This window comes from Taudactylus pleione, unplaced genomic scaffold (genome assembly GCF_031769625.1).
Source record: "Taudactylus pleione unplaced genomic scaffold, aTauple2 ptg000309l, whole genome shotgun sequence".
NCBI lineage: Eukaryota > Metazoa > Chordata > Amphibia > Anura > Myobatrachidae > Taudactylus > Taudactylus pleione.
Genome location: NW_028284710.1, coordinates 7,182,637 through 7,209,813, shown reverse-complemented (window position 1 = coordinate 7,209,813; position 27,177 = coordinate 7,182,637). Strand labels below are relative to the sequence as shown.

The 27,177-nt window shown below is 47.2% G+C and overlaps 1 protein-coding gene across 2 annotated transcripts in view; it reads right to left on the bottom strand.

Annotated features, from left to right (window-relative positions):
- COL15A1 (collagen type XV alpha 1 chain) overlaps window positions 1–27,177 on the bottom strand; it is a 432,564-nt gene that overhangs the window by 227,129 nt on the left and 178,258 nt on the right. For both annotated transcript variants that reach the window (XM_088442332.1, XM_088442333.1), the window contains one exon: window positions 1,946–2,020. In XM_088442332.1, coding sequence (XP_088298458.1) covers window positions 1,946–2,020 — 75 coding nt within the window. The remainder of the gene's footprint in view (window positions 1–1,945; window positions 2,021–27,177) is intronic.

The window sequence follows — 27,177 nt, the reverse complement described above, 5'->3', positions numbered from 1 at the left end:
CGAAGCATATTGCTCGATATACGAGATACAAAAACAGACAAATCTCAGGTGCACAACTCCAAATTATTAATAATATATAGATGCAATACAATTTTGCAATCAATAGAGGTTTTTAGCATAATCTTGGCCAAGGTTATGGGCCTACCCACCATATCCAGGTAACCTCTGTAGGGTAGGTACCTAACATACTACGATTCAAATCCAGAGCGCAGGACATCCCCAAACTAGCCCAGCTAAGCCACCCCAGGGCACCGCCATAGTAAGAAAAGTGCAGTGTGAAAGAGATAGTTAAGAGCAGCTACTGCTGCATATAAAGAATGAAAATAAAAAGTGAGGTACATATATAATAAACAAACTATATTATTAATAATTTGGAGTTGTGCACCTGAGATTTGTCTGTTTTTGTGCCTGCAATTTGTCTCATCAGGTAGCACCTTCCTTTATATATATATTCAGGGTGTGCAGTCCAGAAATCTTTCCCATATACTCGATATACGAGATGCCAGCTTCAAGGTGTTGGAGGAGGCTACTGGGGAAGAAAACCCATTTATGTTTTAAGTATCTGAAGACTGTATAAGTCTGATGATATATAAGCACCTGTTTTTTTAAGGAATATTTGGCATGGGTCAGTAAGGGTTAACATGGCTTGCTTGCAGAGTGGAGTGACATGTCAGTCAGGGGTTGTAGCCTATCAGTCAGTTAATGGGAGGGGCTTAGGTTAGGCATATAAAAAAGCAGTTCAAATGGCATTCTGCCTCTTTCCAGTTTTTTGGATACCCACCCAGCTGTCCAATGGTTTGTATAATGTTTAATGTGGTTGGAATGTAAATTGCAATATGATAATTTCTGACAAAAGGTGGTGCAGCATTGCGGAAAGCAGCGCTCCTCGGCGGCCTATTTGGGCGCAAGAGTGGTTTGGTGGTATTTCTCCTCTGAGAGCGGCGAGTTGGTCACTACCTCAGGTGGGGACCTGGTCTCCATATTATGGAGGGGCTATTGCTAGGCCAATTGGGGGGAGGTGGTACTGCCTAACCCAGTTTGCGCTAGGGCGGGGATCCGCCCCACATTATTCAAATCTATCTATTGGGCTGTGGCCGAGGTAGCGCTGTCTTTTTCTGCCACCATAACATGAATAATAATCAATTCTGGTCTGATCAATAAATTAATTGGCTGCGACCCCTTTAATGCAATTTGTTGTCTCCATGTCATTATTTCTAGTGTTCAGGTTTAGTAACAAGGTGTATTTATAAAACAAATAGGTGACTTAAAGTAGATGATCTGTCAAGAAAGTTAAGTATTTTTCCTTTTACTGTGTAATAAATATCTTTTTAACATATTGTTTGTGTGGCTTGATTAACGTCTTTGTATCCACAGAATCGTATCTCGTTCCACCGAGAACAAAAAAGTATATGAGCCCATTGGCATTTACAACGTACTGTAGTGTCTCTGATGCATTGATCCATACTGCCAAGTATAAAATACAGTAGAATCTCTAAAGAAAGATGTCCAGTTAATCCCTGCACCCAATGCAGATAAATACAGAATTACAGGAAAATACATACCCCATGTTAAAGAATTTTAGTGGCCAAGGCTGTGCCTGGCCTGGGAAAACGCATGGGAGCTGTAGTTTTTAGTTGCAAATGAAATGTACATTTGCTAAAAATGTTCAGCAAAAATAAAAACTAGCATCTAATACAGGGTCATCAGTTGTCTTTTACAGTGTATGGGATGGTAAAGCCAACATTGTGTTACTGTGAGAATTACTATAAAACCAGCCCTGATACAGCATTGAGCTTCTCTAGCTTATGGCACAATGGCATAAAATAGATACCTAACCTGGGGAGCTGTCCTGGCTTGCCTCTCACCAATGACCCATAATAGATGGAAATACAAACCTATATTTGAGAAAAATTTCATATGACCAAGTAGCATTATAATAACTTACATATGGGTCATCATCTTCACATTGATCCTCAGCTGCTCGTGGGTTTGGTTTCAGTGTTAATTGTTGAATAGATCCCTGCAAAAAAAAATAATAATAATAATTATGTTAATTTGAACTGAAAAGTCAATTTGTATATTCCTAAAAAGCTTTTCTTCCAGTAAAAGCATTGACCATTTGTGTTAACCCAGTAAATAGTGGCATAAAAAGGGAAGAAAAAGTTTGATGACGTTCAAGTTTTTCTCCTACATACACTATGTATGCAGTAAAGTAAAATAAGCAGCACTTACTACAAGAAAAAAAAAGTGCTATTCTTTTTGCAACTATCTTTTTATACACCCACATCGGGATTGTCATCAGTGTTTCCAATCCAAAGGAGATGCTATTTACATTCGATGCCTTTGATTGCAACCAGAGGCGGATTTAGACCTCCTGGGGCCCTAGGCAAGAGACTGGTTTGGGGCCACCCTCCCTCAAATGGGATGCAATCAGGATACCGGCGGGTGATATCCCGACACTGCAAACCCGATTTGGGACTAAAGATAGGCATCGAAATCCAGACGCCTATCATTAGCCCCACTACAAAATCTCGACACCTGGCATACCGAACGAAGGTAAGCTGAGTGTCTTAGGGTCTAGCCGCAGGAGGGGAGGGTTAGGGACCCCGAGGGGGACTTAGGGTTAGCAGTGTTCTCCCCAGGCTGTTTTCTGCGGGCGCATCGTCTGGCAGAAACAGCCTACCGCCCGGCACTTTCCCTCACCGACCCCTGCTGTGGAACGCTGGCCTCTGAAGTGACTGGAGGCTAAAGAAGCCCGATCGCTTCAGACGCAAGTGTTCCCAGTGATGCAGTGCGCGGGTGACGTCATAACGTCACCCGCGACGTGAGGAGCCTGCCCTGCGCACCTGCTGGATCTAGTTAGATCCAGTCAGAGCGAGGCAGCGGAAGTGAGAGCACGAGCAGCGAGCAAGTTAAGGTAAGTTCTGGGCTGGGGCTGAGACCAGTCTGGGGGCACTGCCTAAGGGGCACTATTTAAGCCTGGAGGCACTGCATAAGGGACCAGCCTGGGGGCACTGCATTAAGGGACCAGCCTGGGGGCACTGCATAAGGGACACTATTTAAGCCTGGGGGCACTGCATAAGGGACAAGCCTGGGGGCACTGCATAAGGGACACTATTTAAGCCTGGGGCACTGCATAAGGGGCCAGTCTGGGGGCATAACATAGGGGCACTGCTTCAGCCTGGGGGCACTGCATAAGGGCAAAGCAAAACTACAGGGGGCAATGCATAAAGGGGAAAACTACAGGGGGCATTGTATAAAGGGGTAAACTACAGGGGCAAGGTATAAAGGGGAAAACTACAGGGGGCACTGTATAAAGGGCACAAATACAGCGGACACTGCATATGGCGATAACTACAGGGGACACTGCATAATGGGCACTTTTGAGAGCCAGTGGGGGAGCAGCCTGAGACCTGTCGGGCTGGAATGGTAAGGGAGATACCCCTTTTCCCGGCATGCACATAATTGCGAAGGCCCCAACCTGGCTACTTCTTGATGCCACCCGGCTCTTCTGGGGAGAACACTGGTTAGGCACCCCATCGGGAGGATTAGAGTTGGGAAAGGGGGGGTTAGGGTTAGGCAGCACTAGGGAAGGGGTTAGGGTTAGGCACCCCCCCAGGAGGGCTAGGTTTAGGGTGAGGGGAGGGGGTTAAGTTTAGGCACTAACTGGGGGAGGTTAGGGTTAGGGACCACTAAGGGAGGGTTAGGGATAGGGCCGATGTAGGGAGAGAAGAGGGTTAGGGTACTTACCTACTCCAGACAGGATTTCGAATCGCCGGGCTGCCGTTGTCGGTATTTGATCCGGCGGCTAAACAGCCGCCGGCATTACATACCGATACCCCTCAAACAATCCATAGCATTATATTTTTGTTCCTGATTCATGCTTACATTATTTGTTGTTTATCCTCCATATATACAATTTTTTAAAACTTTAAATATTGCTAACATTAAAAAGGCACATAAAAACACAGTGCAAATATAATACAAAATAATTTTTTTAAACTTTCAACACCTGATATAATAGAAAGTGCAATCAATGTATGTAAAAATAGCCGTGGCCCATAGCTATCCTATTCAGTCTGCTCTTTCCAAAATAGTAGAGCTAAAACACCAAGGATTCACATTGGTATTTATCATAGAAATAGGCCAGGCTACACTATAAAGCCGGCCATACACTGTGTGATGGCACCGTGTGAGGCCACAGGGGATTCTTCGTCAAACATATCGGGCGGTCCGCACCCACGGTGCGATCGGGTGGCCGTCCGCCCGATATGCCGGCTCCACCCTCCCTCACCCGCATAGCAATGCATGGGATCGCACATCACATCTCGATTGCCTGATCTTGCAGTAAGATCAGGGGATGCGATGTACGGCCCCACAGGAGTGCGCTTTGTACGATATCATGGCCATACACGGTGCGATATAGCAGCCGAATTGTACCAATTCGTCGGATTGGCTGCATAAGATTCACAACTCATCACAGCCAGGCTTCATGCAAATTGATCATTTACTTAGTTAGGGATCGCAGCCCGCCTACATTAGGTTAGCATTCTGCGCTTGACTGCATGCCTTCCCATTACTAAACCCCTCAATCATAGACTCTATTATATTACTTTCCCCCTTCACTGATTGCATCATATCCCCTACCCTCTAGTTCCCACCCATCCCTTAATACTTATTGTTACACTCAGGGCCATTAGTGACCGCTCTATATATCAGTACCCCCCCGTCCCCAGGACTACTAGCACCATGTGCAAGAAATTTTGGGGCACCCCTCTCCTCCACCCAAATCCACCTATTTTCATAATTAGTACTTTTATTAACGTAAATAGTTTTTAATTTAACAAATTATTCCACAAAAGCCAAGTAAATAAATGTCGAGAAGTGAAGCCATATTGTCCGCCTCAGGATAAAAAACACATTGTCTGCCACAGAAAAAAAACATACACACATTGTCCGCCACAGAAAAATACATACACACATTGTCCGCCACAGAAAAAAAAAATATGCACATTGTACGACACAGGAAAAAACAACACGAATTGTCCGCCACAGGAAAAAACAACACAAATTGTCTTCCACAGGAAAAAACAACACACGCACAGGCCCTGATTCAGCATGGATCGTAATTGCAACCACTTACGCAGATCGTTATGCACCGCACTGCACATGTGCTGCGATCATTCACGCACATTGGAATCCATTGCAGAATGTGTGACAGGCCGTAAGCATACAAATGCAGGCGTGCCTTTTCCGTTTGAAGGCTGTTGCATAAATTAGCCACTGCTATGCATCTTGAGTAATTACTGCATGCGATGAGACTTGCAATTTCTGAGACAGGTCAGAGCTGCTGTAGTTGTGCGTGATGGGCCGATGTTACTAATGTGTACGCAGGACTGTGAGGTATTACAGATGTGAGATAGTGGTAGTGGGTGTCTATGCTGGGTAAGCTGTTACAGACATTAGCATATTTACACAGCAGCACTGCATGCGATTACAGAGCTGCGATCACAATTCGTACTAAACAGGCCCATTGTCCGCCATATAAAAAAAAAAACACATACACATTGTCCACCAAAGGAAAAATTAATTGTCCCCACAGGGAAAAAAAAACAAAACATATATACTTAATGCCCCCTCAAGAAAAAAATAAACATACATTAATTCATTGCCCCCACAGTAAAAAAAAAAAATAATACATTTATTGTCTCCACAGAAAAAAAAACAAACATACATTAATTCTTTGTCCCCCACCCCTCCCAGAAATCTGAGTGACCTCATCTGCAGGCAAAATTGCAGGAGGAGCTCCATAGTGACCCATAGAATCAGTGACTGGTCATCCGGTTCCTCACTTGCCTTCAGCCCACCATGGCACCGGCACGCAGAAGCAGCCTCAGTAATAAGTCACTTGCTGCATCTGCACTGTGTGCGCGGGCTGGACAGCGTGTGGCAGTGTGACCTATGACATCATGTCGCCGCCTATAGATCACGCACAGCCCGCGTCTGCTACACAGAAGAGCCCAGTGCTGCCCAGGCCAAGAATTGTATAAGGGAAGGCTCAGCCATGATGCCTGCAATGTGGTCGCGGATTCTAGAGGACATAGAGGCCTGGGCGCAGCAATGGTCTACCAGATATGTCCCGACGGCCGCACTGCGCACCCTCGAGCTGGCCGTGCTGATTGTATCAAGCAGTGGCACCCATCCCTTAATACTTATTGTGACACTCAGGGCCATTAGTGATCACATTATATATCAGTGTGTGTGTATTCCTCACTGATTGTAGCACGCAACGGTCACTAATGGCCCCTGGGTGTAAAAATAAGTATTAAAGGATGGTTACCACTGTCTACCACCTCCCCCCATATTTGAGCAGGCCCCCATCTTTTATAGTCAGTGCTGCCCAGCCATGGCCAAATTAATGCTTGTGGGGGCCCCTGGGCAACTAAATTCTGGGGGCCCCTACGAATAAAATTTCCATGGCACCCTGCAGCTTCTATGCCCCTTCCCTATGGAGAGAGAGGGAAAAGATGAAGTGGGGGGGGGGGAATGAGAAAAGAGAGAGGTGGAGAGAGACTAAGAGAGGAGAGAGACAAAAGGAGGGAGACAGATTGAGGGTGACTGCGAGCACACACACAGTCACACTCACATTTCCTGCTTGGCTTGTTGCTTCAGCCTTCATCATGATTATGTTCCTCACAGGGGCGGGCATGTCATGTTCCTTTGTGATGTTAGCATTCTATTGGCTGCTAACTTTGCTTCTGCTTCATACACCATGAAGGAGAAACATTCAAATGGTTAACAGTCCATCGCAAAGCAAGTTGTGATGGCAATGCCACAACAAATCAATGCCCCCTATCCAATGGCCATCTGTAATTCACATCTTGTTGATACCTTAAAAATTGAAAACTTGTCTTGAAGCATAAAGTCCTGTAAGGGGTGGAACATGGCATTGCCAGAAATCACAGAAAAATCTGGAGAAGGGTACTGTGACACTGCTGCATCCTTATCAGAAGAGCAGAATGGGAAACTCCCACTGCTATTATCCAGATTCTGGTTTCACTGTGCCTATGTTGGACCTGTCCTTGCTGAAAAGCGGCCTCCCACTGTTCTTCTAAGAGCAAAGCACCTTAGGACCAGGCCTCCCTCACCTCCAGGTTACAGCCCTCACAGTGGTGACAGTGCGGTCACTCTTTACTGCTATAAAACATGAGCACAAACTTTTTTCAGGCCCTCTTACTTTCACTTTCAAACCACTATAAACATAGGAGAGATACGTTGGAGATTTAGGGGTCTATTCATTATCACTTAATTTCTACAAAAGCAGGTGAAAATGAACATTTCCACCTACTTGTAGAAATTAAGTATTGGGGCCATTCATTATAAAGGTAATACAGGAGATATCACAGATATGTCCTGCTTACCTTGCAGTCCCGATCTGTTCCGCTGTCCCCATACACCAGTTTGGGGACCTAAATTCATCAAGCTCCGAAAATACAACATTTTCGGAGCTTCCACACAAAAAAAAAACAATAGGAGGCGCTGCTCAAATATATAGATAATTTATTAATAGTTCTCAACATTAATAAGACCCATATATATTCATCACCTGGTGTCTTTCCTATTAATTTACCAAATGGTCATATAATAGACATGCATGCACAAACAATTAACGCAAAATACATTTTAATATTATTTAAAACCAATACATTTAATATATATTGCTAAGCCACAATAGCCACAATTCCTTGATATTAATAATTAGAATCCAATATATATTGGCCACTCAATTTTTAATTGGTCATAACCTTCTGCAATCAATACCTCTGAAGACAGTGTATCACCTAGTATACTACTCAATTAGAAGTTGCTTATAATCCTTTGCTGCCAATAATGGCCTCTCCAATTAGTATTAATTAGTAGTCTCAGTCACATCCAATATAGTTAGTAGGATACAATGTAATAATAGCAAACATCCACCATAAGAGGCAGCAGCTCAAATATTGTTGACATTTTGAGGTGGACTGAGCGCCAAGTAAAATACTAATATTTTCGGAGCTTGACTGTGGGAACCATCGCCATCTTTGCATTGTGTTTATTCCCACAACCCCATTTCTTCCCTATGGAAGGAGTCCTGGTTGAGAAAGGGGATCCTCCACCACTGCTCGGGTTCTCCTGCCAGACGACTCGCATGCATGGACCCAAGTTTACGCATGCGCAATAGCACTGTCAAGTCAAAGTAGTGGTGAAGGGTTTTGCGGGAACAGCTGATCTTCGAATGTTGAATTGCTCTGGTGCTCAAAATGAAGTAGAAACTTAATTATCATGGGGTACCCGGCACCGCATAATTAACACAATGAATAGGACCCTTAGAAAAAGCACTGTATAAGTAGAGCCTCTTGCGGCGTGCCAATCCATATGTAAAGGGTATTAAGATTGGGTCTGTCAAACATAAGATATCACTTTACGCAGATGACATTTTGCTCACTATATTCGATCCAGTTCATTCCTTACCTCATCTTTTTCGGGAGATAGAGGATTTTGGTGTACTCTCTGGCTTTAAAATTAATGCACAAAAAACTGAAGTTCTTGACTTCTATATCCCACAAGCTGTTAAAGATACCCTAGAACAATCCTTCCACTTTTGTTGGAATCGATGCCAATTGAAGTACTTGGGGGTCTACATTACCAAACACTATAGACAACTTTTCCAAGCAAACTGTCCACAATTGCTAGCACAATTTCAAAAAGATCTTAAGGACTGGGGAGGTTGTCACATCTCCTGGATCGGCCGTGTTAATGCCATCAAAATGAACCTAGTGCTAAGGTTGTTATATCTATTTCAGACTCTGCCTATCCGGATACCTCCTTATGTTTTTCAGCATCTACAACACATAACTGCACAATTTATTTTGTCCAATAAACGACCTCAGGTGGGACGCGGCATTGGGGTCCCCAATTTTAAACTATACTATTTTGCCACCAGATTAGCACAATGTGTATTGTGGAATGGACCCAAGTCTGAGAGGGTCTGGGTCATGATAGAAACTAATGAATTTAAACAGCATTTCATTTCTTCATTGTTGTGGCTTCCCAAAATGGCCCGCCCTCCGGCTGCCCTGCATCATCCTGTGATTTCTCATTCTTTAGATATTTGGGATACGGCTAACCGCCAAAAAAATATTGCCCCACATCCTAGTCCTCTGATTCCGCTGTTTGACAATCCACTTTTCCGTCCGGGCTGTCTTTCCTCAGCCTTGGTGCATTGGAAGAACGGTGGAATTAGACTACTAAATGATATTACGCAGACCTCGCCCTTCCCCACGTTTTCGGATATACAGGCCAACCTTTCCATCCCTCATACCTTTTTTTTCCAATAAGTGTACAATATGTGTTCGCATAAAAGAAAATGCGTACAAGTTATTTTTTAGATGGTATTATGTTCCTACTCGTCTTAACAAAATGTACTCTGGGACTTCCTCATTGTGTTGGCGATGTTGCATAACAGACGGGACATTCTTACATATTTGGTGGAGCTGCTCGAAATTAGTTCCCCTTTGGAAGGAATTGTGTACATTGGCCAATTCTGTCTTGAGTATTCAGGTCCCTTTTAGCCCTAAATATTTTCTACTCCCTATAGGCATCCCTGGGGCATCTCCCCACCAAAATAAATTATTTACTCAGATGGTATTGGCAGCCAGATGCATTATTGCATCAGCATGGAAGAAGTCTGAAACGCCTAGTATGGGCCTGAATATAGCTAAAATATGGCATGTCCACCCCATGGAATACATTACTAGCATAATGAGGGGCTCCTCCACAAATTTCAGTAAGGTTTGGGAACCCTGGACCTTATTTTCAGGTCCCCCAAGCATTTCTGTGAACACTTATTGATATGCTCATTTGTTATCTTAAACCAGTTTCTAGTTTATTGTGCTATCTTGCTGTGGCCGCGTCCAGTCCAGTCGGATCTATCCCCTTCCCTCTTCCCCAACCTCCTTCTTTCCTACTCTTCCGTTGTTTGTTTGTTTTTTTCTGTTTCCTCCTCTTCTCTCTTTTTTTCAATATTGAAAAAATTAGATGAGACTGTTTTATTGCACATCTGTTTATTATCGATGTACTGTGCATTTACTCATTTTTGTAATGTGGTGTGTTTATATGTTTAGACCTCTGTGTAGGTCGCTTTCGTATTGTCTCTCATCTTACTAATAAACTATGTTTAAAAAAACAAACAAAACACAAATTAATCTTATCAATACATATGGAAAATTCCAGATATTGATTATGTCAGAATCCCTGGGCTTGGTATGTCATACGTGTGAAATTGATATGTTCTTTAGCAGGGATTTGAATTAATAATTAATAATTTCCCTGCTATTAATAATAGCAGGGAAATTATTAATTAATAATTCACTCCCTCCAATTTAAGGTGAAGACATTTTGATTTGTATCATTGTTATTAAATCAGATGCCTAATATTGGAGATCAGTGGGTACGCCATTATAATGTTTCACCTGATTGGTTAGACAACATCCGTATGCTACAAGTATAAATAATAGATCAATCCTTGTTGCAAACAGTTTGAAACAAACAGACAACATTCATATGATCCGTGCATAAGTGGCAGGTCAATCCTTGCTGCAAACAATTTGAAGTAAAACAAAATACAATGTAATCACTGCATGATCTGTTTATTAGATGAATGTCAGGTTACCAGAAAGTTTTATATACACTTGTACCAATATACATTGGTACTGTGTTATAATAATCAGTAGAAATAGACACCTCCTTACACTTATTAGTATATCAAAGATTAATATACATTGTAATTTTTGTATACATACATTGTCATTTTTTCATAGTCTGCCTCCAATAGTTTTATCAGGTAATTAGTACACAGGTAGCTTCCTAACCGTGATTTTACCCGAATAATGCCGGATAAATGTAAGAGCATTTCTTCACAGGTACACATCTATTCACAATACCATGTTCTCTTATGTACAATAATAACCATCATTGTTAGCATGCATGCAAATATTTTATCAGCCATAAAAGAGGGTGTGCAATAGATGTATATACCCGATTGGCAAATCACTTCTGCTTTTAGCCCATGTGCCGAGCATAAAAATACCTGGCAAAGAATGGGTTAATGAGAGAGTTAAATACTTACAGGTCATGAATAGAAAGAAGTTAGTGGTGAGTACTTCTGCTGTCCAGCCTCATAGGACCATCCCTGCACTGATAAGTGCATTGCAGCGTATGTGGCTGGTCCCGGGGTGGATGAGAGAGCACCCTGAAAAAAGTGTACCTGTACAGAGTAAGTGATCTCTAATGTCCGGTGTGTAGCAGTGTGGTAAGTTCAGACAAGTGCTGCGGCTGCTGTGGCGGCTAAATTCCCTGGAACGGCGTCCCCACTGAGACCGGGTCCTGTGAGCACTCACACAGAGACCAGTATGTGCTTGTTCAGATGACGTACGTTTCACCCGTGGCTTGATCACGGGTGAAACTGCATTTGTGGGCTACATGCAACAGCAGCCAGTATTCACCCTGCATTAAAATTATTTTTTGCTCCCCTTGCATAGCAACATGATTTGTTCCCGATACATAGTCAGGGGTGGATTGGGTCACCAGGAGATGGGACAGTTCCCGCTGGGCTGGCTCAGATGAGCTACGCCTCCCCTCTCCCAGGGCCAGCTGCTATTACTCAGTGTCCTGGGGACAAGCTGCATGAAAGCAAGTGCAGGTTCAGTGTCTGATTAACATTGGAGGGTACATCTCTGCACAACTACTGAGGGCTGCTGCGTACTCCTGGGTAACTTGCTGAGCAGGGGGGTGAGGGTGGCTTCTATCTATATATTGAAGCTTTGTCGTTGCCAATGAGACACGCAGGGATCGGTGTGACAGGAAGGGGAGGAGCCAGACAGCATCTGGGCTCAGGGGGTCTCAGAAGTGGTTCCAGCTGCGACACAGAGCAGGAATGGATCGTCTCATATTCAATGCCGGCAGCCCAGGAGCATCATTTCTGTGGCTGGTGGGTGAATCTAGCAGGTGACTGTCACTGCTGTTATAAAGGGGCTGTGTTACATAGTAGGAGGCTGTGTTACCTTTTAGAGTATATGTAGTTATATTAGGGGCTTTGGTGTTATATAGGGTGATTTGGTGTTATATAGAAGGCTGTGCTATATATAGATCTGTGTGTTAGTATATAGGTCACTGTAGTGTTATATAGAGCTCTGTGTCGGTATATAGGGGCTGTGGTATATAGAGCCGTGTGTCAGTATGTACTGTATACAGAGGCTGTGGTATATAGAGCTGTGTGTTGGTATATAGGGGGCTGTGGTATACAGGTCTGTGTGTCGGTATATAGGAGGCTGCTGTGTTATATAGAGCTGCGTGTTGGTGCATACAGGCTGTAGCAAGGATGTGCAGTCAGGATAGGCAGTGGAAGCAGAGCCTCCCCTGTCATACGCCTGAGATTTGATATAAAAATTATTACAATAATACAAAGAAGATATTTATAACTTAGAAACGTCATCTTTGCTTATTGTATTCATTTTTATGGTTAACACTCAACAACTTTGTGGAGCTCCCAGGGACTGCGAGGAGACAAGAGATGAGACAGTAACAGCTCAGCCTCACTTTTGTAAAGTCAGACATTGCTTGGAGAGCTGGGGGGTTTCAGTAAGCGCACAGAAAGAGAGCTAATAGAAGCATGCCTCTGAGTATGGGGTGCGTGCCTTGAGCACTGATGGACACCTTGGATGTATCATTTGACCAGGAAGTGCACTGCAATTTTTAGAGATCGGAGCTCAGTCAGCAGCAGCAAGAGAAGACACAGTGATGCAGGTAGGATAATCAATGGACACTGACACTTACTAAATTTACTAAGCTGACAGTTTTTATTCAATGTCATCCAAGATCAATCTCGGATGACATCGACCGTATTCATGTGTGTCATTTTTCTAAATGGTTACTGAATTTACTAAGCTGCTGAGTTGCTGTAATTTGTGTTGTTCAATGGTGTAATCTTTCAGTATCATTCATATGTTTCATTCGTATTTAGCATTCAATTTTGACTACCTCGAACGAACAGATGCATGGATCCGTGATACATGCATCTGTGTGTAAATAAATAAACACAGATGAATGGACGGGAATAGGTATGAAGTCCTGGCGGCTGAATAGCCAGTTCATATCCCGACGCCGGAAGCCCATAGGGAGAAGATGCCAACAGGGGAGGTAAGTACCCTAACCCTACCCCTCTAACCCTAACCCTCCCTTAGTGGTGCCTAACCCTAACCTCCCCCTGGTGGTGCCTAACCCTAACCTCCTCCTGGGGTTCCTAACCCTAATCCCCCTTCCTGCACCCTAAACCTAACCCTCCCCGGGGGATGCCTAACCTTAAGTCCCCCCCCGGGGATGCCTAAACCGAACCCTCCCTCTCCTGTGACTAACAGCTAGAAAGCCCCAATTACCCTCACTTGGGATGCCAGTTGTCAGGATTTTGTCAGGCTGAAGATAGGCGTCGGTACTCTGCCTATTGCAATAATCAGGGAGCAAGTGTCCATATTATGTTACGTAGGCAGGAACAGCGAGTGCCGATTCCAAGCACATCTGTGGTGCGCCCCATCTCTATTTCCCTTTTTTTGTCTGGCCAATAATATGAATAAAAATATCAAAAAATATGTTCTGCGCTGCCCAAAACTGTGCCATTGCAAATACTCATGTGTGATGAAAGTAGGGCTGAGCAGGTTCGGATTTACTAGGTTCTTATTGCCACTTTACCGCAAGTTCGGATTAGTTCCGATTTATTTTATTGTCTATCCAAAACACGTGATAGCCGACAGCCAATAAAATGCTGTTTTGATAACCGAGTAAATCCGAACCCGCTCATCCCTAGTTGAAAGAGGAGTGCGCTACTGCGTAGACTCCAGTCTTCCTGTTCTCCAGGGAGGCTTCATGCCCTGTCCCAAGATGGACACCAAGCTCAATACCGAGCATGTACAGGGGACATCTTGTCTTTACTGTGTAGAGTGACATAGTGGGAGACAGAAGTCTCCTACTTAGCTCCTATGAGAGACCTGATTAATAACTGCATATAAAGCTGTCCTAGCATTCCTGCTCATTGGCTGGTGAGCTGCATAGAACCCTGCTGTGTTCCATTACCAGTGTGCATGTAACAGTGACTACAGCTGTACCTTATATACTTCAGTAAACCAACACCACTGACTAAATAACTGTGCTGTTGACAGAGGGCCTGATCCAGCAAGGAATGCACAGATGCAGATGCATGCAATCGGTCGATGGTTATGCTCTGCGTATGCATATGCATTGCAGTGCGCGTGCGTGAACCGGCCAGTGCGATGGAGTATGCGTACGCAGGAAGTCCGCAGCCCCAGGGACAAGTGATTGACAGGAAGTGCCATTTGTGGGTGGTGATGGGGGAGTTGTCGGGCAAATGCAGGCGTGCCTCTGCGTTTGGACGGCATTTCAGGAGCGTGCATAATTAAGCCCTTGCGGTGGCGGAAGCAGCCTAAGGTCTAGTTCCACACAGGCAGTCTTGCTATGTCTGCGGGAGGGTTAGGTCGACCACTATTGTGCGTATGGGTCCGATGGTTCTCGATGTTACCGATGTTTCAGCTGTCTTGCTTGGTATGGAGGACGCAAGTAAAGGGAAGTGGGTGGTATTATGTAGTGCTGGGCGTCTGCTTTTTCTGCTGTGATTGCCGTGCATATGCATTCATTAGCATATTCTTACAGCGACCGATTGCGTGCGCCTGCATCCGTGCGTTCCTTGCTGAATCAGGCCCAGCGTCATCTGCTGGTGTGTGCCTACATAACTCAACACCTGCACACACAAAATTTCCTACAATGGGTGCCTCTGCCAATACCCATGTATTTCTCTGTCCTACCTACAGTATGTGCCTCTGCCAATACCCATGTGTGCCACTGCCAATAACCATGTGTTACTCTGTCCTACCTATATGTACCACTGTCCCTACCTATGTGTGCCTCTGCCAATACCCGTGTGTACCGCTGCCAATACCCGTGTGTACCGCTGCCTCTACACATGTGTTCCTTAGTCAATAACAGCACAGCAATGATGAGTTACAGTTTTGTGTACAAAAAAATGTAAACTGCATTGAACAAATGCTCTATTTAAAGAACAAAGCGATTTTTAACTGCTTTTCTTAGGGTACCGCCATGTAAGGATTCTGTTACCGGACCCGGGAGTTCTACCTTAATATAGGGCAAAGGGAAAATACATAGCTTGTGCAAACATCCAGTTTCTCCAACAAAACAGCTTTTCAGAGTTTGAAAAATCATCCCATGTGTTCAAATTTGAGATAGTTGAAATACCGGTTGTCGGAATGCTGGGGCTTACAATACCAGCGCTGGAATCCCCACACCAGTCAGAATCTCAGCGCCGATATCCCGACTGCCGGCATCCCAGGAGTTAGGGATAGGCATTAAGGGGAGGGTTAGGCATTGGGGGAGAGGGTTAGGTTTAGGCACTACGGGGAGGTTAGGTTTAGGCACTAGGGGGGAGGGTTATGATACCTACTGACAGGTGTCGGTATCCTAACCCTGTCGGGTTCCCAAGCGCTGGCATCCCGTACCCAACTCGTTCAAACCTAAAATCAACTTTTAAGGATGGCGCACTGCTCATGGGCCAACTCTTATCCCGCCAAGCTACAATTTGTCATCTAGCCCCAAAGATATTGTTATCATTGACGATCGTCCCATGTGTATGCACCATAACTTTACATCTTGGTAAAACCATGCTGCACTGCAGGTGGGGCAGATGTAATATGTGCAGCGAGAATTAGATTTGGAAGGGGTGTGTTCAAACTCAAATCTAAATTGCAGTGTAACAATAAAGCTGTCCAGCATTTGTGGGTTACCTTGCATACAAAAAGAATGTACTTGCACTCCTGCTGGTACAATGATTCACTGAGTGGAAGCAGTAGGTCAGTGAAAATTGACAGATTATCGTGGAATGCTGTTTTAAACTACAAATGGTAATAGTCATCTGACTGTCATATAATTCAAAGATATGCATGCACTAAATACAGTAAAAATGAGTGATCTGACAGTTTTGTTAGAAGTGATTTAAAGTATTTATGCAAATCTATTTCCTAAAAAAAAGGTCTCAATCAGTCAACTGAAATTATTTGAATCCTTTCAATGCTATTTTCACTGTTACAGTTAATCCCACAATAACTAGAACAGATGCAGTAATTATAATGTAATGGTGCATAACAAGTGAAAAGGCAAGGCACATTACATGATAACTAGACAAATTAGACATAAACTGCTTTCCATAAAATAGCATTCAACATATTACCGTGTCAACTTTTGCAATAATATGAGATATGGTAAGAACTTACCTTTGTTATCTCTATTTCTACGAAGTCCATAGGGTTCCACAGGATACCTTGGGGGTATAGGTGTGACGTCAGTCATCGGGCACCATAGAGTTAAGCTTTCAGCCTCCCAGGATGCACTAGGGTCCCCCCTCCTATACCCCGCCCCTGAGCCAAGGCACCTCAGTTAGTTATCAAGCCATAGGCCGGAGGAGGAGAAGGAAGAGAGAGAAAGAAGATCTGGATACACACAAGAATCACATTCTCACCAGAGAGAGACGGAAAAACCGGTGACCAGACCAAAGCCCATCTGCAGCACAGGTGCGACAGGGCGGGAGTCCTGTGGAACCCTATTGACTTCGTAGAAATAGAGATAACAAAGGTAAGTTCTTACCATATCTCATATTTTCTACTTCAGTGTCCATAGGGTATCCACAGGATACCTTGGGGATGTCCCAAAGCAGTATCCTTTAAGGGTGGGGACGCTCCTGTGCTGAAAGGAGAATCCGCCGCCCGAAGGAAGCATCCTGAGAGGCGAAGGTGTCAAACCTGTAATACCTCACGAAGCTATGGACAGAGGACCACGTAGCAGCCTTGCAGATCTGGACTGCAGAGGCACCACGTCGAGCTGCCCACGAAGGACCCACAGACCTAGTGGAATGAGCCTTCAAAGAAGGAGGAACCGGCAGACCTTCATGAAGATAAGCTTCAGAAATAGCCATACGGATCCAGGCTGCCAAAGTTTGCTTTGAAGCAGGCCAACCCTTTTTACGGAAGCCATAGAGGACAAACAAGGTGTCCGACTTCCTAAACGAAGAAGTGCGGTCAACATAAGTCCTTAAGGCCCGCACAACATCCAAAGTGGCCTCACCCACTGAAAGACCAGGTGAGTTAAAGGCCGGAACAACTATTTCCTCGTTAACATGAAACTGGGAAACAACTTTGGGAAGAAATTCAGGCCGTGCGGAGCACTGCCCTGTTCCCATGAAAAATCAAGAAAGGGGGTCTACAAGAAAGAGCCCCTAAATCAGAAACACGTCTGGCCGAAGCTATGGCCAGAAGGAAAACAGTATTAGCTGTTAGCCATTTAAGGTCCAATGAGCCCAGTGGTTCAAACGGCGGTCCCTGGAGAGCTCTCATGACCACAGCCAAATCCCAATGCGCCACAGGTGGAACAAAGGGCGGCTGAATGCGGAGAACACCTTGCAAAAAGGTGCGCACATCCGGGATTGTAGCAATCCTACGGTGAAACCAGACACACAGGGCCAAAACCTGTACCTTCAAAGAAGCAAGGCGAAGCCCATGATCTAGTCCCGCTTGTAGGAAGGCGAGTATCCTAGACAGACGAAACTCCCGCGGTGCATAACCTCTCGGTCGACACCACTGGAAGAACGTATGCCACACGCGATGGTATATCCTCGCGGAAGACGGTTTCCGAGCTCGTAACATAGTACGCACAACAGAGCTGGAAAACCCCCTGGACCTCAACATGGCTGTCTCGACAGCCACGCCGTCAAAGACAGCCGAGTCAGGTCCGGGTGAAGACAAGGACCCTGCGACAGACGGTCCGGTCGTAGCGGCAACCGCAGAGGACTGTCCAGGGAGAGACCCTGAAGGTCTGAGAACCAGTGCCGTCTGGGCCACGTGGGAGCTATCAACAGGAGCGTCCCTCCTTCCTGTTTGAATTTCCGGATTACCCATGGAAGGGAAACCGGAGGAAACAGGTATGCGAACCGGAACATCCACCGGACGGACAGAGCATCCACCAGAGACGCCTCTTCGTCTCTTGTGCGAGACCCATACACCGGCAACTTGTTGTTGTGCTGGGACGCCATGAGGTCGATCTCTGGAAGACCCCACCTGTCCACCAACAGTTGAAAAATGTCCGGGTGCAGGGACCATTCCCCCGGATGAACGTCCTGGCGACTTAGAAAGTCTGCCTCCCAATTTAGCACTCCTGGGATGAAGACCGCTGATATGGCCGGAAGATTGCGCTCCGCCCATACCAGGATCCGAGACACCTCTATAAGAGCCGCCCGACTTTGGGTTCCTCCTTGCCTGTTTATGTAGGCCACGGTGGTAGTGTTGTCCGACTGGACCTGCACCGGGCGACCCTGGAGAACCCGATGTGCCTGCTGGAGAGCATTGAAGACCACACGGAGTTCCAAGATTTTTATTGGAAGCACCGCTTCTGTCGGCGTCCACCTGCCCTGGAACAAGTGTGGACCCGAAACTGCTCCCCAGCCCCGAAGACTGGCGTCCGTTGTCAACAGGACCCAATTTGGTACCCAGAACGGACGTCCCTTGCTGAGATGGGTCATCTGCAACCACCAGGCAAGGGACAGGCGAACCTCCGGGGTGAGCACTATCGTCTGGGACTTCAGAGACTGAGGCAGCCCGTTCCACTTGGACAGGATCAGGTGCTGCAGAGGTCTGGAGTGAAACTGGGCATATTCCACCATGTCGAACACCGACACCATGGAGCCCAGTAACCTCATTGCCGAGTGTAGAGACACCCGGCGGCTGTGCAGACAACTGCGCACCCTCGACTGTAAAGCAGAGATCTTTTCCCCCGTCACAAAGATCCTTTGCTGTCCCGAGTCCAATAAGGCTCCGAGGTGCAGAATCCGCCGAGACGGGATTAGAGTGGACTTCTGCCAGTTTATTAACCAGCCGTGCCGTTGCAGTAGCGCAATGGTCAGGTCCAAGTGGCGCAGAAGGAGCTCCGGAGATCCTGCCACTAATAAAAGGTCGTCCAAGTACGGCAACATGCGGACTCCCTGCAGCCGCAGAGAAGCCGCCATGACCGCCATCACCTTGGTGAACACACGCAGTGCTGTCGCCAGGCCAAAAGGTAATGCCCGAAACTGAAAGTGGTCGCTGCGGATTGCAAACCTGAGGAACTGTTGATGGCGCAAAAGAATAGGGACATGCAGGTAAGCGTCCTGTATGTCCAATGACAACATGTAGTCCCCAGGTTCCAGCGCCAGAATGATGGACCGTAGGGTCTCCATCCGAAACTTCGGCACCCGCAAAGACTTGTTGAGAGCTTTGAGGTTGAGAATCGGACGATACGACCCATTGGGTTTCTGCACCAAAAAAAGATTGGAATAGAAACCCTGGCCCCTCTGGGAGAATGGAACCGGCACTATAACTCCAGCCTGGAGCATAGTGTGCAAGACCTTCCGCAGCTCCGTGGCCTTGTTCTGGTCTGATGGTAGACCCGTGGTGAAGAATCGAGCCGGGGGTCTGTGCCGGAAAGAGAGGGCGTACCCGTGGGAGACCACCTCGTGAACCCAAGTGTCTGTCGTGGTGTCCGACCAACACCGGGCGAACTGCAGCAGGCGGCCTCCCACTTTGGAATCCCCCAAAGGGAGGACCGGACCGTCAGGCCGCAGGCTTGTCATCAGGCTTAGGGGCCGGACGTCTGGTACTCCATGCCTGCTTCCGGGGCTTGGGCGATTTCTTGGGATCAGCCTGTCGGGGAAAAGACTGTGGTTTGGGCCTGCCCTGGGCCCTATAAGACCGAAAGGACGATGGTCCAGAACCAGAAGGAACAGCGGCCGACGGGAGACATGCCGATTTGGCTGCCGCCAGCGTGGCCACAATCTTGTCCAGATCTGGACCGAAGAGAATTTCTCCGTTAAAGGGCAACGCCTCCAATCCCTTTTTGGAATCAGCGTCCGCCTTCCAGGATCGCAACCACAAGGTGCGACGAGCAGCCACCGCTGCTGAAGAAACTCGAGATACCAGGGTACTAATGTCTAAGGCCGCCTCGTTGATATCAGTGGCCGAATCACGGAGATTACCAATCAACTCCGTCTGTTCGGCCGGACAGTCGGAATCAAAGGACGCCTCCAATGAATCCGCCCAGCACTCCATTGCTCTGGCAAACCAGCAAATGGCCATAGCCGGCCGCGCTGCCCCCCCGCAAGGGAATAAGAGGACTTCAGGCAGATCTCCACCTTGCGGTCCGTAGCATCCTTAAGGGAGGACATGGATGGCATCGGCAATGTGGCACTACGGACAAGACGTGTCACATGAGAATCCACCTGTGGAGGGGATTCCGACTTAGCAAAATAATTATCCGCGAACTGATAACCCACCGCCAGGCGCCTCTGCGGCTGGTATCGCTTGCCAGGCTGTTTCCACGCCTCCTTTAAATGGTCCACTAACTGACCCGAAAGAGGAAAGACTGTGGCGTCACCCTTCACATCCTTAAAAATAGGCATACTTGGATTTAGCAGCTGGGGGAACTTCGTCCTCAATCACCAAAGCTGTGCGGACTGCCCGAATAAGTCCAGGAATATACACCTTGGACCTAGCGTCAGCGTCCTTAGTATGGAGAGGTTCCTGATCGTAAGGATCCAGAATCTCCCCATCATCAGACGTCCCTTCGTCATCCTCATAAGGAGCCGACAGAGACGCCACCGGCCGTTTATGTGGCAGCATCACAGCCTCCCCCTGCAACACATCCGACAAGTGCTGTACAGAACTTGTCAGGGAGTTAACCCACGCCGGCTCCTGAGAAACCGGGAGAGGGGAAATAGGGAGACTGCGGGGTACCACCAATTGTCGTGGGAAACCCTGCCCAGGGCGGCTCCTGTACCGGTGCTGTAACCGTAAGAGGCCGCACCATTGACAAACACTGCCGGCAGAGGCCCTCCGCGCTACCCTCCCCCTCCGCTAAAGGTACTTTACACGTAGTACACTGTAGTCGGAGAGGAAAATCACTTTCAGACATGATGGTACCAAGTATGTGACCCCTCTCACCAATTGTAATTTAAAGAGGCGAGAGACCACCCTGCAGCACCGCCCCCGCAAGGGCTTAGCAGAAAGAACAGGGACAGTAATAAAGCTGACAGTCAGAATAGAAGATACAGGCAGCAGCGCTAGCACAGTCACATACAATGCAAAGAAAATCAATTCCTGCACTAACCAGCGCTGATCAATCAACTACGCAGACACAGAGTCTGGTAGGACACAGCGCTGCATACACAGACCTGACCACAGCGGAGGAGAGGTATGCGGGGGGACCCAGACCACGATGCCTCCATCCAGGCTTCCAGCAGCGTTCACCATGCGTTCAGGAAGATGGCCACCGAGGAGCAGAGAGGAGGCTGGCCTGGGGGAGGAGCGCTGCCACAGGGCCAGTCGGCAGTGTGCAGAGAGGGCTGTGTGCAGCGGGGGAGGCGCCGGCTGTGAGACAAGGAAGGTGCGCTCCCCTGGCATGCATTTAACCCCCGGGACGCCGCAGCGCTACTGCTCTGCTGCGGTCCGCTGTCCCAGGGGGGTAGTGGAAGCGCAGGTTCTTACCTGGCTCCACGCTGCAGCCAGTCCCCAGGGAGCCCCCTGCCTGGGGACTCTGGACCATGTGACAGCGGGGACCCACCGTGGGACCCCGCTGCTTACCTTGCTGTCCCCCTTGATTCCGGCCATGGTCCGGAACATCTGGGGTCACCGCTAGCTGTGACCCCAGATGCTCACCAGCATCCCCGGATCGGTACCGGCGTTCTGGTACCGGCGGGGGTGTAGGGAAGACAGCATGGACGTCAGGACTGACTGTCCATGCTGTACATCCAGATGTGCAGCCACAGCTGCATGCAGGAAAACTTCAGGGGCTCTTCTTAGCCCCCACTCCAACAGGTGCACCCGACTCCGGCCGGGCACCAAACTAAACTGAGGTGCCTTGGCTCGGGGGCGGGGTATAGGAGGGGGACCCTAGTGCATCCTGGGAGGCTGAAAGCTTAACTCTATGGTGCCCGATGACTGACGTCACACCTATACCCCCAAGGTATTCTGTGGATACACTATGGACCCTGAAGTAGAAAAAACGTTTGCATCTGCTTTTTAATTTGGCTAAAGACTGGTTTATTCTAGGGGTGTGCACCGGCCACTTTTCGTGTTTTGTGTTTTGGTTTTGGATCTGGATCTTTCTTCGTGTTTTGGATCTGGATTGGTTTTGCCAAAACCACCCTTCCGTGTTTTGGGTTCTGGGTTTTGTGTTTTGGATCTGTATTTTTTTTTAAAAAAAGCATAAAAACAGCTAAAATCACAGAATTTGTGTGTTTTTCTGCTCCTATGCTATTATTAACCTCAATAACCTTAATTTCCACTCATTTCCAGTCTATTCTGAACACCTCACACCTCACAATAGTGTTTTTATATCCAAAAGGTTGCACCGAGGTAGCTGGATGACTATGCTAAGAGATACGAGTGGGCGGCACAAACACGTGGACCATCTAGGAGTGACACTGCAGTGGCAGACAGGATGGCAGTTTGAAAAACTAGGCCCCAAACAGTACATAATTCAAAGAAAAAAAAGAGGTGCAAGATGGAATTGTCCTTGGGCCCTCCCACCCACCCTTATGTTGTATAAATAGGACATGCACACTTTAACAAACCAATCATTTCAGCGCCAGGGTCTGCCACACAACTGTGGCTGAAATGATTGGTTCGTTTGGGCCCCCACAAAACAAGCTGGCAATTAATGTGTCCCTGCACAAACTGGCTCTACGGAGGCAAGATGTCATCCTCATCCTCCTCATCCACCGATTCCTCACCCTCTTCAGTGTGTACATCCTCATCCTCACAAAGTATTAACTCGTCCCCACTTGAATCCACCACCACAGGTCCCTCTGTACGTTCTGGAGGCTGGTCTCCCTGGAAGAGCTGATAATTCATTTTGATGAACATCATCTTCTCCACATTCTGTGGAAGCAACCTCCTACGCCTTTCGCTGACAAGGTCCCCGGCTACACTAAAGACTCTTTCGGAGTACACACTGGAGGGGGGGCAACTCAGGTAAAATAGAGCCAGTTTGTACAGGGGCCACCAAATTGCCTCTTTTTCCTGCCAGTACAGGTATGGACTGTCTGACATGCCTACTTGGATACTGTCACCGATGTAATCCTCCACCATTCTGTCAATGGTGACAGTATCATATGCAGTGACAGTAGACATGTCAGAAATTGTTGCCAGGTCCTTCAGTCCGGACCAGATGTCCAAACTTGGTCCTGCCCGCCCTGCATCACCGCCAGCGGGTTGCTTAGGATACCTAAGTTTTTTCCTGGCAGCCCCAGTTGCGGGAGAAAATGAAGAAGGAGCTGTTGACGTGTCACATTCCGCTTCAGCTGACAGTGTATTCACCAGCAGGTCTTTGCACCTCTGCAGGCTTGTGTCGGCCGGAAAGAGAGACACCACATAGGCTTTAAACCTAGGATCGAGCACGGTGGCCAAAATGTAGTGGTCTGATTTCAACAGATTGACCACCCTGGAATCCTGGCAAAGCGAATGAAGGGCTTCATCCACAAGTCCCACATGCCGAGCGGAATCGCTCCGTCTTAGCTCCTCCTTCACTTTCTCCAGCTGCTTCTGTAAAAGCCTGATGAGGGGAATGACCTGACTCAAGCTGGCAGTGTCTGAACTGACTTCACGTGTGGTAAGTTCGAAGGGCTGGAGAACCTTGCACAACACGGAAATCATTCTCCACTGCGCTTGAGTCAGGTGCATACCCCCTCCTTTGCCTATGTCATAGGTGGATGTATAGGCTTGAATGGCCTTTTGCTGCTCCTCCATCCTCTGAAGCATATAGAGGGTTGAGTTCCACCGCGTCACAACCTCTTGCTTCAGGTGATGGCGGGGCAGGTTCAAGAGTGTTTGCTGGCGCTCCAGTCTTCGGCACGCAGTCGCTGAATGGCGAAAGTGGCCTGAAATTTTTCGGGCCACCCAAAGCGTCTCCTGCACGCCCCTGTCGCTTTTCAGAAAATTCTGCACCACCAAGTTTATTGTGTGAGCAAAACATGGGACGTGCTGGAATTTGCCCAGATGTAATGCCCGCACAATATTGGTGGCGTTGTCAGATATCACAAATCCCCAGGAGAGTCTAAGTGGGGTAAGCCACTGGGCGATGATTTCCCTCAGTTTCTCTAAGAGGTTGTTGGCGGTGTGCCTCTTACTGAAACCGATGATACACAGCGTAGCCTGCCTTGGAACGAGCTGGCGTTTCTGAGATGCTGCGACTGGTGACGCTGCTGCTGTTGCTGCGTAAGGTGATACATCTACCCAGTGGGCTGTCACAGTCATATAGTCCTTCGTCTGCCCTGTTCCACTTGTCCACATGTCCGTGGTTAAGTGGACATTGGGTACAACGGCATTTTTCAGGACACTGAGGACACTTTTTCTGACGTTTCTGTACAGTCTCGGTATCGCCTGCCTAGTGAAGTGGAATCTAGACGGGATTTGGAACCGGGGACACACTACCTCCAGCAATTGTCTAAATCCCACTGCACTAATGGCGGATACCGGACGCACGTCTAACACCAACATAGCAGTCAAGGCCTCAGTTATACGTTTTGCTTCAGGATGACTGCTGTCGTACTTCATCCTCCTCGCTAAGGACTGTTGGAGGGTCAATTGTTTAGTAAAAGTAGTGGTGTTCCTACTTCCTCTCTGGGATGATGAACGACTCCCAGCAGCAGCAACAGCAGCAGCGGCAGCAGGAGGCGTAGCAATGCAGGATCCTCCGGAGGAATCCCAGATAGGAGAGTCAGTCATGCCAGTGACATGGCCTGCAGGACTACTTCCGATCCTGACTAAGGAGGAAATTGACGAGGAGGGAGTTGACGGTGTGGTTTGCAGACGCTTGGATACAACAGGACAACGGGATTTAGGTGTCCCTGGACTGCTTACGGTCTTAGCCAAAGTTTCTGAACTTGACAGTAACTTATTATGAACGCGCTGCAGGTGCCGTATAAGGGAGGATGTTCCTAGGTGGTTAACGTCCCTACCCCTACTTATTCCACCTTTATATAAGGTACATATGGCAAGACAGTTGTTGTCCGGATTTGGATAGAAATATTGCCAGACCAAAGAGGTGGAATGTTTGGTCTTCTGCCCAGGCATGACCGTGATGGGCTTTTTCATCCCACGGACAACAACTGTCTCCCCCGGAGCCTGATTTAAACAAACCACATCAGCATCAGAATCCTCCTCGCCAACTTACTCCTCAGCGCCAGCTACACCAGTATCCTCATCCTGTTGTACTTCAACAGTGACATCTTCAATTTGCATATCAGCAAGTGGACTGTGGGTGCTCCTTTCAGCACTTGCAGGGGGCGTGCAAATGGTGGAAAGAGCCACCTCTTCCCGGCCAGTGCTGGGAAGGTCAGGCATCGCAACCACCACCACACTTGGACTCTCCTTGGGGATTTGTGATATCTTCTTAGAAAGCACAGTTCTTCGCTGTGCTTTTGCCAGCTTAACTCTTTTGATTTTTTTAGTGGGAGGAGGGCTTCCATCGTCATGTGAAGCTGAACCACTAGTCATGAACATACTAGGGATCGACCTTAGCCGTTCCTTGCCACTCCGTGTCGTAAATGGCATATTGGTAAGTTTACGTTTCTCTACAGCTGATTTAAATGTTTTTTTCAAGGTCATTTTCCTGAACTTTGTCATTTGGGATTGTATGTGCCCTCTATTATGACATAGGGCATCGGCCTTGGCAGACGACGTTGATGGCATGTTATCGTCTATGTCATGACTAGTGGCAGCAGCTTCAGCACTAGGAGGAAGTGGTTCTTTCTCTATTTTATTTTTATCGGAGAAAGTTTGGTCCTCCATTTATGTTATATCGATTTGATATATACGTGCGGCTAAACACAGAAAATATTTCTTTACTTTTGCTGGAGAGAAGTGCACTTTGTGGGTTACACCAGCCTTTAAGAAATGAGCCAGCCGGCCCTTTACTTATGGGACACAGGCGCACGCTTGGCGCTGCTCCTTTGTTGATGCACGTGCGGCTACTGCGCACACAATTCACAAACACAGAAAATATTTTTTTTTTTGGTTTGGACTGGAGTGTACTTTGGGGGTTACAGCACCCTTTAACGGTCAAGCCAGCCGGCCCTTTACTTATGACACAGGCGCACGCTTGGCACTACTTTGTTGATGCACGTGCGGCTACTGCGCACACAATTCACAAACACAGAAAATAATTTTTTTTTTGGTTTGGACTGGAGTGTACTTTGGGGGTTACAGCACCCTTTAACGGTCAAGCCAGCCGGCCCTTTACTTATGACACAGGCGCACACTTGGCACTACTTTGTTGATGCACGTGCGTCTACTGCGCACACAATTCACAAACACAGAAAATAATTTTTTTTTTGGTTTGGACTGGAGTGTACTTTGGGGGTTACAGCACCCTTTAACGGTCAAGCCAGCCGGCCCTTTACTTATGACACAGGCGCACGCTTGGCACTACTTTGTTGATGCACGTGCGGCTACTGTGCACACAATTCACAAACACAGAAAATAATTTTTTTTTTGGTTTGGACTGGAGTGTACTTTGGGGGTTACAGCACCCTTTAACGGTCAAGCCAGCCGGCCCTTTACTTATGACACAGGCGCACGCTTGGCACTACTTTGTTGATGCACGTGCGGCTACTGCGCACACAATTCACAAACACAGAAAATATATATTTTTTTGGTTTGGACTGGAGTGTACTTTGGGGGTTACAGCACCCTTTAACGGTCAAGTCAGCCGGCCCTTTACTTATGACACAGGCGCACGCTTGGCACTACTTTGTTGATGCATGTGCGGCTACTGCGCACACAATTCACAAACACAGAAAATATTTTTTTTTTGGGTTTGGACTGGAGTGTACTTTGGGGGTTACAGCACCCTTTAACGGTCAAGCCAGCCGGCCCTTTACTTATGACACAGGCGCACGCTTGGCACTACTTTGTTGATGCACGTGCGGCTACTGCACACACAATTCACAAACACAGAAAATATATTATTTTTTTAGCACTT